Genomic DNA, 12,274 nt, shown 5'->3' with positions numbered 1-12,274 from the left:
AAAGTCAAGCGGTCGGAATACTTTGAATGCACCGTATACCAGGGGCATGGGGGTTGCAGTGGACTTTTAAAACCATCAAATAGTGTGTGTAAAACAACAAGGAGTAACAAAATCAAAAGTAGGGGACATGCACTTCAAAGCTTGCACCAGGTATTGTCATCTAGTAATTCCTTGTATTGTGTCATGTTCAGTAGTGACCAGAGAGGCCTGTTATTGTGACTGCTCTGAATAACATTGTCACTCAGCGGCCCAAGCCTCTCTCTCTCACAGCAGGAAGCCTGTGTGTAAAGCATTCCAAACAAACACTTGCAGGCAACGTGCAGCATGCATACAAACACCGATCTCTTTACAGGAAGAAAGGTTAAATTAGGTGCAACACAAAGATCCCTCCTTACTCCCCACACACTCTCTTCCTACAACAACCACCACAACAACCCCGTCTCCCATCAACCAAAGGTCACAGAAATCCTAAAGTGGTCCCTTTTCCCCAGAGAAAGCCCTGATTCACAGCACACAAATGGTCCAGGCTCACTCCACTCTCCACTTACACAAAGTACACTACAAAGCGCGCAGTCTCCACTCTGCAGGATAGGGGTGGGAGGGAGGGAGGGAGGGAGAGAGAGACAAGGTCATGGATAACAGAAGACAGGCAGGGATTGGGGTAAGGTAAAGGGGTAAGGGTAGGGGAGGGATAGGGGTAGGGGTAAGGATAGGGGTGAGGTAGGGTAAGGGTAGGGGTAGGGGTGCGGTAGGGTAAGGGTAGGGATGAGGTATGGTAAGGGTAGGGGTAGGGGTAGGGGTGAGGTAGGATAAGGGTAGGGGTGAGGTAGGGTAAGGATAAGGGTAAGGGTAGGGGTAGGTGTGAGGTAGGGTAAGGGTAGGGGTGAGGTAGGGTAAGGGTAGGGGTGAGGTAGGGTAAGGGTAAGGGTAGGGGTGAGGTAGGGTAAGGGTAGGGGTAGGGGTGAGGTGGGGTAAGGGTAAGAGTAGGGGTGAGGTAGGGTAAGGGTAGGGTTGAGGTAGGGTAAGGGTAGGGGTAGGGGTGAGGTAGGGTAAGGGTAAGGGTAGGGGGGAGGTAGGGTAAGGGTAGGGGTGAGGTAGGGTAAGGGTAGGGGTAGGGGTGAGGTAGGGTAAGGGTAAGGGTAAGGATAAGGGTAGGGGTAGGGGTGATGTAGGGTAAGGGTGGGGGTAGGGGTGAGGTAGGGTAAGGGTAAGGGTAGGGGTAGGGGTAGGGGTGATGTAGGGTAAGGGTGGGGGTAGGGGTGAGGTAGGGTAAGGGTAAGGGTAGGGGTGAAGTAGGGTAAGGGTAGGGGAAGGGTGAGGTAGGATAAGGGTAGGGGTGGGGTGAAGTAGGGTAAGGGTAGGGCTGAGGTAGGGTAAGGGTAGGGGTAGGGGTGAGGTAGGGTAAGGGTAGGGGTAGGGGAAGGGGTGAGGTAGGGTCAGGGTAGGGGTAGGGGTGAGGTAGGGTAAGGGTAGGGGTAGGGGTGAAGTAGGGTAAGGGTAGGGGTAGGGATGAGGTAGGGTAAGGGTAGGGGTAGGGGTGAGGTAGGGTAAGGGTAGGGGTAGGGTGAGGTAGGGTAAGGGTAGTGATGGGGTGAGGTAGGGTAAGGGTAGGGGTAGGGATGAGCTAGGGTAAGGGTAAGGGTTGAGCGCTCCTTAAAAGCCCATGACACCCTGGTCTCACTGCTCACATTAGCAATTCTTAGAATAGACTCTATTGATTTTTTGTTATAATTTTAAGCACAGCCTTGTATTGTTCAGTAAATTATCTAGTGGCCAGTAATCTACTGAATCAAACCCCAGGTAGGACATATCATATGGCAATGGTGTGTGGTACCTAAACAGAGCATAGTCAGACACAGGCACTTATGAAGTCACATTGCCACTGATTAACTGAATGAAAATATGTTGGCCAACCAAAGCTCCTCAGGGTTGCAGTGCAGTACCTGTCCAGGGTGAGGAGAAGGGTCTCGTTAACCTCTGGGATGTTGTCGGCCATGACGGTGACGTTGATGACCGCGTCACTCTGTCCAGTCAGGAACACCACTGAGCCGCTCAGGGGTTTCAGGTCGTCAGGGGTGACGTCAGTCTGGTTGTCTCCGATTGGTCGAAGGCTCCAGAATACCACAGCCTGTCCATCTGTCCCATCTCGCCGCAGGCTGAGGGTCACCTGTAACAGGAAGCAGAATATCTTAACCCTCAACCATCAGACTGTAGCTACCTTACATGTAACAAGACCTGCTGTTCAAACATACTGTAGTGATGAGGATTTCGCTGCAGCAATTCTGACATTTTGCATGGCAATATGCAATGATTTTGTGAGGTAAATGTGCAGATTAGTTGAAACTGCAAGCCTTCTTTTTGTAGTGAGGTGATCGGTCAGTTGATAATATTGTGTTGATTTCATTGTTTTATGCAGTAATAGTGTGTAGATTGGTCAAATTTGCAAGCCCTTGCGTTATATGAGGGGAATTGCTGATTTTGCCCCAAAAATTGCCATCGCAGAGGTGCAAAATCGATGCAGACAGAGGGTTAGCGTAGTGTAGCGTGCTAACGTGTGCCATTGATGCAGACAGAGGGTTAGCATGTTAACTTGTGTGCCATTGATGCAGACAGAGGGTTAGCGTACCGTGCTAGTGTTGGTGTCCTCTGGCTCATACACCACCACCGTAGTGTTACTGGTAAAGCCGATCTCCCCATTTGCGATGTCAGGGGTGACTATGAGGGTGAGGTTGACCGCCCCCCCGAAGCGAGGACTCACAGACGGGATTGGAGGGCTGATACTGACCAGGTTCACACTGTCCAGCTGAGAGAGAGACAGCAATGATCATTATGCACAAATCTTCATCAGAAATACATGACTCAACCGTAATACCAGTACGTGACATTGTGTTAGCCAAATGGAAAATGAAACCATGTTAAAATGTCTTTAAGAAAGGAGAAAAGAAAATACATAGCCTCCATGACTCTCATATGGGCGGTATATAAGTAGAGGCACATGAGTGTGTGTGTGTGTGTGTGTGTGTGTGTGTGTGTGTGTGTGTGTGTGTGTGTGTGTGTGTGTGTGTGTGTGTGTGTGTGTGTGAGTGAGAGTGCGGGCGTGTGTGTGTGTGAGTGAGAGTGCGGGCGTGTGTGTGTGTGAGTGAGAGTGCGGGCGTGTGTGTGTGTGTGTAAGTGAGAGTGCGGGCGTGTGTGTGTGTGAGTGAGAGTGCGGGCGTGTGTGTGTGTGAGTGAGAGTGCGGGCGTGTGTGTGTGTGTAAGAGAGAGTGCGTACGTGTGTGAGTGTGTGAGTGCGGGCGTGTGTGTGCCAGTGTGTGTGTGTGCGTGTATGTGTGAGAGAGTGCGGGCGTGTGTGTGTCTGAGTGTGTGTGTGTGCGTGTATGTGTGAGAGAGTGCGGGCGTGTGTGTGTCTGAGTGTGTGTGTGTGCGTGTATGTGTGAGAGAGTGCGGGTATGCATGTGTGAGTGCAGGCGTGTGTGTGTGTGTGTGAGAAAGCAGTTTGGGACCCATTGAATATGAAGGAGGTACTTCCATTTAGAGTTTGTTTTTATGTGTTGCTTGATGAGGGCTATTTGTTTGGACTGTTGGACAGATGCCCTGGCAAAGGGCCAGACCACAGTTCTCAGGTCCAAGTCACTCACACATGCAAATGAGGGACCATGTCTCTGGAAAAGTTTGACTAAACCAAGAACCAACCAACCTTTCTCAGAGCTGGAGTAGCTGACAACGTTCCAATAGCATTAGCAAATAGCAGCACAGGTGAGCTAAGTTCATGTCTTCTCACATTTGAACAAAATGGATCTTCTAATCTACTGTATATGAAACCTCGCATGTAATACTTGTGTCTCCCGCTCCCTGTGACAGTGCTTCTACGATTAGATCAGTATTTGACCAAACAGTGTTGCTGTCCGTGACAGACCGAGGCACAAAACAGCTGTATTCTTTCAAAATACTAGTCAAATATAGTTAATAAAGAGTTTCAACTAAAAGGAAAAAAATGTCATTGATATTCAAAAACAAATAATATTTGGTCACACTTCATAAACAAATAAGATTTGAAGGTATTTGAATACATGCAAGTTATTTGAAAACAAAAAAACATTTATTTGATGGCTGTCAAATATTTGATGAAGAACCAACAACTATAACAATGGATTGAATTAGTGTAAGAATATGATCATAAGCACATGGTTTGGCTCCTGGATAAGAATCTTAATATTGCCTATAATCTAGAATTGTCCCGACTTCCGCCGAAGTCGGTCCCTCTCCTTGTTCGGGGCGGCGTTCGGCGGTCAACGTCACCGGCCTTCTAGCCATCGCCGGTCCACTTTTCATTTTCCATTTGTTTTGTCTTTGTTTTACACACCTGGTTTCACTTCCCCAATTACTTCATTATTTAACCCTCTGTTCCCCCATGTTTTTTTGTGTGTGATTGTTTGTATGTTATACGGTCCGTTATGTGGGCTCGCTTTATTGTATTATATTTGCCTATTTTGAGTAAATTACGTTAATTTATTCATATCTGCTCTCCTGCGCCTGACTCCTCTACACAAGCTACACACAGACCTCATAACAAGAATTAAATACATGAATCACCTCAACATTAGAGTAGACCACTTTTGCAGCTTCAAAATTACGAGCAAATATATTAACGCAGACACAAGAACAGTTGAGTGTTATATGTTACTGAGAATACCAACAGTAACAAAATATGTCTATTATGTGTTGAAAGGAAACTAAACATCCCAAAACGATCTTCTTAAGTCAACTACAGCCAAGGCCGGTGGAAAATCATGTTAGTTTGCATTCTGAGTAAACTATCCCTTTAAAGATGGTATAGTGTGTGTTTGAAACAAGAACACTTACCCTCAGATGGACAAAGCGGTTAAAAATTGTTTTAGCATCCAACTTGCTGTTTGCAAATGGCTTTGAATTACTCTGCAGTATTTTCAGGTATCATAAAATGAATTGCCGTTTTCAACCTTTTCAGTGGTTGAAAAAGACACAGTAGGTGCACCTTATTTAAACTTCTCTGTACAAAATAGCACTGGTTAAGTGGCTTGACTTGATTATGTACACCTGGGGAAATGGACATTCAGGAGAATCTACATTTACAGAATGTTCAAAATTAAATGTTTTGTGTAGATCAAATATGACTGTCAACTAGATTGGAATAGAGTAGGAGATGGTGTGTGCTCTAGTCATTCTATTTCTATCTCCAACAAGCAGTACCAGATGCAGTTCTAACATGCAGTTCTATGCATAGTCACTTTACCCCTACCTACATGTCAGTGGTGTAAAGTACTTAAGGAAAAATACTTGAAAGTACTACTTAAGTAGTTTTTTGGGGGGTATCTGTACTTTACTATTTATATTTTTGACAACTTTATACTTTTACTTCACTACATTCCTAAAGAAAATTATGTACTTGTTACTCCATACATTTTCCATGACAGACAAAATGACTCGTTAGCAGGACAGGAAAATGGTCTAATTCACACAATTATCAAGAGAACATCACTGGTCGTCCCTACTGCAGACACTAAATACATGCTTTATGTCTGAGGGTTGCAGTGTGCCCCTAGCTATCCGTAAAATATTTAAAAAACAAGAAAATGGTGCCGTCTGGTTTGCCTAATACAAGGAATTTTAAATGATTTAGACTTTTACTTTTGATACTTAAGTATATTTTAGCAATTACATTTACTTTTGATACTTATTTTGATGCATATTTCAAACCAAATACTTTTAGACTTTTACTGAAGTAGAATTTTACTGGGTGACTCACTTTTACTTGAGTCATTTTCTAGTAAGTTATCTTTACTTTTATGCAAGTATGACAATTGGGTACTTTTCCCACCACTGCTACATGTACATATTACCTCAATTACCTCAACTAACCTGTACCCCTGCACATTGACTCGGTACTGGTACCCCCTGTATATAGCCTCATTATTGTTAGTCTATGTGTTCATTTTTTTATTTTTTACTTTAGTTTATTTTGTAAATATTAAAACTCCATTGTTGGGAAAAGGCTTGTAAGTAAGCATTTCACGGTGAGGTCTACACTTGTTGTATTCGGCGCATGTGACATATACAATTTGATTTGATTTGAGATACAGCTTTGCCATTAGTTCAAGGCAGCCACTGCAATAGTTTCTGAAAAGTCGTCACTTCCTGGCATCTGTATTCAAATAGCTGTATTAATCTCCAAAGTAACTATTTGTGCCCTGATTTAAATTTAAAAAATCGTAAAGAATAGTTAAAACTATAGTTATCCTAGGTCTGATCTGTGACCTCTCACCCCACCTGGATAAGGAAGTGGGCTCCGTTTTGCAGGAAGGCGTCGTTGCGGATAGGCAGGGTGAGTCTGGCCTGGTCCTGGCCCTGAGAGAACAGCACGGTAGTAGAGCGGCTAGCGTTCAGCACCCTGTCCCGGGCCAGCCCAGGGTCCACGGGCCCAGCAGGGAGATAGAGGGCGGTGAGGGACAGGGCCACCTCCCCCAGGGTACCCCCCTCGCGCAGAAAGCTGAGGGACAGGAAGCGGCTGTCGGGTCGACTCTGGATGGTCTGGGTCTTCTCGGGGTGGAAGAGGAACAGGCCGTACACATCATCACTGTCCTGGATGTAAAACACCATCTGTGGAAGGAGGGAGGAGAGGAAGGAGGGAAGAGAGGAAGGAGGGAGGAGAGGAAGGAGAGGAGAGGAAGGAGAGGAGATGAAGGAGGGAGGAGAGGAAGGAGGGAGGGAGGAGTTGAAGGAGAGGTGAGGAAGGAGGGAGGGAGGAGTTGAAGGAGAGGTGAGGAAGGAGAGGAGAGGAAGGAGAGGAGAGGAAGGAGAGGAGAGGGAGGAGAGGAAGGAGGGAGGAGAGGAAGGAGAGGAGGAGAGGAAGGAGAGGAGAGGAAGGAGAGGAGAGGAAGGAGAGGAAGGAGAGGAAGGAGAGGAGAGGAGGGAGGGAGGAGAGGAAGGAGAGGAAGGAGAGGAGAGGAAGGAGGGGAGGAGAGGAAGGAGAGGAGAGGGAGGAGAGGAAGGAGGGAGGAGAGGAAGGAGAGGAGGAGAGGAAGGAGAGGAGAGGAAGGAGAGGAGAGGAAGGAGAGGAAGGAGAGGAAGGAGAGGAGAGGAAGGAGGGGAGAGGAAGGAGAGGAGGAGAGGAAGGAGAGGAGAGGAAGGAGAGGAGAGGAAGGAGAGGAGAGGAGAGAGAGGAGGAGAGGAAGGAGAGGAGAGGAAGGAGAGGAAGGAGAGGAAGGAGAGGAAGGAGAGGAAGGAGAGGAGAGGAGAGGAGAGGAGGAGAGGAAGGAGAGGAGGAGAGGAAGGAGAGGAGAGGAGGAGGGAAGGAGAGGAGAGGAAGGAGAGGAGGAGAGGAGGAGAGGAAGGAGAGGAGAGAAGAGGAGAGGAGAGGAAGGAGAGGAGGAGAGGAGAGGAAGGAGAGGAAGGAGAGGAGAGGAAGGAGAGGAAAGGGAGGAGAGGAGAGGAAGGAGAGGAGAGGAAGGAGAGGAAGGAGAGGAAGGAGAGGAGAGGAAGGAGAGGAGGAGAGGAAGGAGAGGAAGGAGAGGAAGGAGAGGAGAGGAAGGAGAGGAAGGAGGGAGGAGAGGAAGGAGGGAGGAGAGGAAGGAGAGGAGGAGAGGAAGGAGAGGAGAGGAAGGAGAGGAGGAGAGGAAGGAGAGGAGAGGAAGGAGAGGAGAGGAAGGAGAGGAGAGGAAGGAGGGGAAGGAGAGGAGAGGAAGGAGAGGAGAGGAAGGAGGGGAGAGGAAGGAGAGGAGAGGAAGGAGGGGAAGGAGAGGTGAGGAAGGAGAGGAGAGGAAGGAGAGGAGAGGAAGGAGGGAGGAGAGGAAGGAGAGGAGAGGAAGGAGAGGAGAGGAAGGAGAGGAGAGGAAGGAGAGGAAAGGGAGGAGAGGAGAGGAAGGAGAGGAGAGGAAGGAGAGGAGAGGAAGGAGGGAGGAGAGGAAGGAGAGGAGAGGAAGGAGAGGAAGGAGAGGAGAGGAAGGAGAGGAGAGGAAGGAGAGGAAGGAGAGGAGGGGAGGAAGGAGAGGAGAGGAAGGAGAGGAGAGGAAGGAGAGGAAGGAGAGGAGGGGAAGGAGAGGAAGGAGAGGAGAGGAGAGGAAGGAGAGGAGAGGAAGGAGGGAGGAGAGGAGAGGAAGGAGAGGAAGGAGAGGAGGAGAGGAAGGAGAGGAGAGGAGAGGAAGGAGAGGAGATGAAGGAGAAAGCATCAGACTCCGTGTCATCAAAAGGAGCCCTGGGTTAATTTTAGAGATGCATCCTCTTTAATTAAATGGGCTAAAATAGTTTTCATGAGCTTTTTTACTAGGACTTACTGTAGTCATTTGTCCAGGAATGTGTTGCAGCATTTAGAACTGTGTGCTAAATCATTTATATCAACTTGACACATACAGTGATTAACTACAAGAGTTTCCTTCTAATGCTTACAAGCACTGAATGAATTCCCTAAACACATACGTACAGCAGATACCACACGCTGAGAGTCCAATCACTGTGTGTGTGTGTGTGTGTGTGTGTGTGTGTGTGTGTGTGTGTGTGTGTGTGTGTGTGTGTGTGTGTGTGTGTGTGTGTGTGTGTATGTGTTCTAATGCATTAAACATAAACAAGGTTTAGATGTAGCCATTCCTTTCACACATAGCTAAGATGGGAAGCTGTGACAAAGACATTGCAGTGCCACAGACACCCATAAACACACACACACACACCCACTCACACACTCACACCCACACACACACAGGCGCGCACGCACAAACGACCACATCCTTCAGAGGGTAGGGGACGGCTCTGCAGATGTGTTTTCCACAAGTGCAGCCCTCCCCCGCAACCCTCCCCAGCAGGGCATGGGTAGTAGACCTGCTCACTCTTTCTCCCTCCCTCCCTCCTTCCCTCTCTGTCTCTCTCTCTCTCAGTCAGCCACTGCCCTGTACTAGACATGGCACTAAGCTCCCAGACAAGCAACTTTCTCAAACTGTCTATCTGGTATGGCAAATAAACAAAAAAGCCAACACAGAGCTCCACAAAACACCAGCATCAACAACATGACAGAACGGAACATGAAATCTGATTAATAAATATCAGAAAAATCTTTGGATGTATATAAAACAAATCCTCAAACTCTAGTATTAGAAGAGAAACTGAAATGATACAACCATACTGTTGGACCAATCAATCAAAAGCAGTAGAATCCTAATCTATAGTTGTAGTGTGATTGGCCAGGCCAGACTGACCTCCATAGGCTCGTCCACCTCGGCCCCTCCCTGCACAGTGTCCGGCAGCAGTCGGAGGACAAAGGCCTCGGCCTCTTCTGGAAGCTTGTCCGCTGTGATGTTCAACAGCAGGGCCGTACTCATCTGACCCGCCCTGAACCGCAACGTGCCCCAAACTGGGCTCAGGTCATCTGACACGGGCGAGCGGTCACTGGAGTTCCGACTGATGGTCCAGTTGACGGAGACGTCGCCATAGTTCCCACCGTTCCTCACAATGGAGATACCGTCAAATCTTTTGGAATGAGAGGGGGTGGGGTTGTGAGAATAGCACAGACAGAAAGTGTCAATGTGTTTGGAAACTATTATGTAAAAATGGCATTGTACATTTTTTTCCATGCATGTAAAATAAAATGGGATAATTGTGTGTAACACTTCAACCTGATCCAATGACATTCCTCTCCTGACTGTAGTTCAACCCACCTGTCCGTCACATCCTCGTTGATACTGATTGGCTGAGTGAGAGGGCTGCTGCTGATTGACAGGACCCCGTGTGGCTTATCATTGGGTTCGATGGTGACCAGGATGGCTTTGGGAGGGATCAGCACAGCGTCTCCTCTCACAGTCTCCTCCAGCAGCACCACTTGGAACGACTCTGCGATCTCTGGCACCTTGTCATCGTTGACTCTGAAGAGCAGTTGCACCGCGTAGACCCACGGGGGAAACGTCACCCTGTGCACCGTCTGCAGGTCCACAAAATCCACCGCCGGTGTGGCGCTGCCTGCCCCTTCGCCACTGACGACCAAGTAGTCTACAGAGACCTCCGTGTCGTCGGAGCCCACCAGACGGCCGTGGTCAGCCAGGCTGCCGCGGGTCACGGTCAGGGAGATGACGCCGGCGTTCTCGGCCACGGCCACCAGGGACAGGGAGAAGCGCAAGGGGCTGTCGTTACGGCGGATCTTCAGCTCCACGCTGCTGCTGTTGGGGTTGAGGAGCGCCCCGCCCGCCACGCCCGTCAGCTTTACTGTGAACACCTCGTCATCCTCAGGGATCTGAGAGAGATGACAGGGAAAAGGGTTTAGTGATGTGTTACCATATAGAAATATATACAGTAAATAGGTAGTGTTATCTCAAGTTTAGTAACTCCTGGTTTACTTAGCCAGCAAAAGAAAGCTTCAGATGATCCATGTTTTTAATGTGGAGCTGTCTGGTGAAAGGTGTGATAACATGTAAAAGGAGGAAAGAGGACAGACAGGGTACCTGGTCATCCAGGATGAGGATGCTGAAGACCACCATAGCCCGTCCAGGTGGGATGGTGATGTTCCCCCAGTCTGGACTGAGGTCCTCCAGGGCAGAGTTAGGGCCTCCAGAGATCTGCCCGTGTATAAACCACAACATAATGCCATAATGACAGTTCTGGAATAAGTTTACCTTAAAGGTGTGTGTGTGTTTGTGTGTGTGTGTGTGTGTGTGTGTGTGTGTGTGTGTGTGTGTGTGTGTGTGTGTGTGTGTGTGTGTGTGTGTGTGTGTGTGTGTGTGTGTGTGTGTGTGTGTGTGTGAGGCATAAGTAGACCGTCTAACAGACAGACATCCACACTAAAATGAAAACGGCCTAATGAGGGAGGTCAAACAGGGGTCAGTTACAGTGAACTCACCTCAAAGTTGACCGTCACTGTCCCATACGTCCCCTTCTCTCTGACCAGGCTGAGAGGCACATACTGGCTCCTCCCTCTAGCCTCATCCACGACAATCTGTTTTGTCTGGAGGAGAGAGAAAGATGAAGGGGGGGTATAAGTCAAAGTCAGTCAGAGCTTCAATTGTCTTTTGTTTCACCTAAGAAACAAAGAGTCCTGTTGAATCAAATGCAGTCCCAGTATTCAGGGTGAGGCAGCTTTAGCGAGTTTGTTTATGTTTCACACAATGAGCGTTGTCTTCAGTGATTATGAAATGAATTAGTTCCTCTCCACAAGACGGCAAGTTTCATTGACCACACGATGAGCAAATTGACTCAGAAACTAAACAAAAAAAACATGCTTCAAAATCATCATTCCAGAGTCCTTTATTGGTTTTTGAAGAAGCAAAATAATGATCCCAAATAAGACCCTGAGGGGAGCGCAGGTAAGACCCAATATGATGGTTACCATAGTAACCCCCAAAACTCCCACTGACAAGTTAATCCTGGGAACAAACTGCTGCCATTGTGGTTGTGCTGCCCTTGCAACCCCTGAACCCTTCTGCACAACCATCTGCATGGATCTGCTCTGTGGCATTTGACCCCCACTCCTGACCCACCCCTGTCCAAAACCTAATTTCCTTATCCTGACAATGACAAAGCATTCCCTCTCAAAACATCTAACATGGTACGTACTGTATTAGGTAGCCAAATTATACTCCCTACGTGCTCTCAAATTCTCTGTGATAATAACAAACAAGACAAATTTAAACTACTGTAAAACTTCAATTAAACTCAGTCTCAAATAGACGCCAGTCCCTTTTAATAGTCGGGCAACCGCACACATTTCAGCAAATAAACGCCTTGTTTCAAATAGACCCCGGGTCTAAAGGAATTGTATAAGAGTTTTTTTTTTAACCTTTATTTAACTAGGCAAGTCAAATTCTTATTTTCAATGACAGCCTAGGAACAGTGGATTAACTGTCTTGTTCAGGGGCAGAACAACAGATTTTGACCTTGTCAGTTCGGGGATTTGATCTAGCATCCTTTCGGTTACTGGCCCAAACTTCTAACCACTAGGCTACCTGCAACCCCAAGGTTAACATGAATGACCATGAATTGTTTACGAGGTGAATTGTTTACATTAAATAATTACTTGAAAGAATTATGGCAATCGTCTGTTTTTATCGCCAGTAAGAAGCTGAGAACTGCTTGCCATTGGCTGCTAACAGCTGAGAACTTCGAGCTAACTGGCAAGCACAAAAACAGTCAACAACTTTGGAAGTACAGAACACCAGAAATCGTCCCGTCGCCCTCTAGTGGCGAAAGTAAGAACTGCCAAAAATGCACAGTCAGAGGAGAATAATGATTCTGTCAAGGAAAAAATACAAATGAGGACAAAGGA

The 12,274-nt window shown here is 47.6% G+C and overlaps 1 protein-coding gene across 1 annotated transcript in view; it reads right to left on the bottom strand.

The window, feature by feature from the left end:
- LOC115165095 (adhesion G-protein coupled receptor V1) overlaps nt 1–12,274 on the bottom strand; it is a 244,458-nt gene that overhangs the window by 216,243 nt on the left and 15,941 nt on the right. The window contains exons 4-10 of the mRNA XM_029718130.1: nt 10,853–10,957; nt 10,458–10,571; nt 9,681–10,249; nt 9,222–9,492; nt 6,307–6,636; nt 2,627–2,803; nt 1,944–2,167 (exon numbers count right to left, since the gene is read on the bottom strand). Coding sequence (XP_029573990.1) covers nt 1,944–2,167; nt 2,627–2,803; nt 6,307–6,636; nt 9,222–9,492; nt 9,681–10,249; nt 10,458–10,571; nt 10,853–10,957 — 1,790 coding nt within the window. The remainder of the gene's footprint in view (nt 1–1,943; nt 2,168–2,626; nt 2,804–6,306; nt 6,637–9,221; nt 9,493–9,680; nt 10,250–10,457; nt 10,572–10,852; nt 10,958–12,274) is intronic.

This window comes from Salmo trutta, chromosome 27 (genome assembly GCF_901001165.1).
Source record: "Salmo trutta chromosome 27, fSalTru1.1, whole genome shotgun sequence".
In the NCBI taxonomy this organism is placed as follows: domain Eukaryota; kingdom Metazoa; phylum Chordata; class Actinopteri; order Salmoniformes; family Salmonidae; genus Salmo; species Salmo trutta.
Note: the sequence above shows the minus strand (reverse complement) of the source record. Positions and strands in the feature narration are given on the sequence as shown.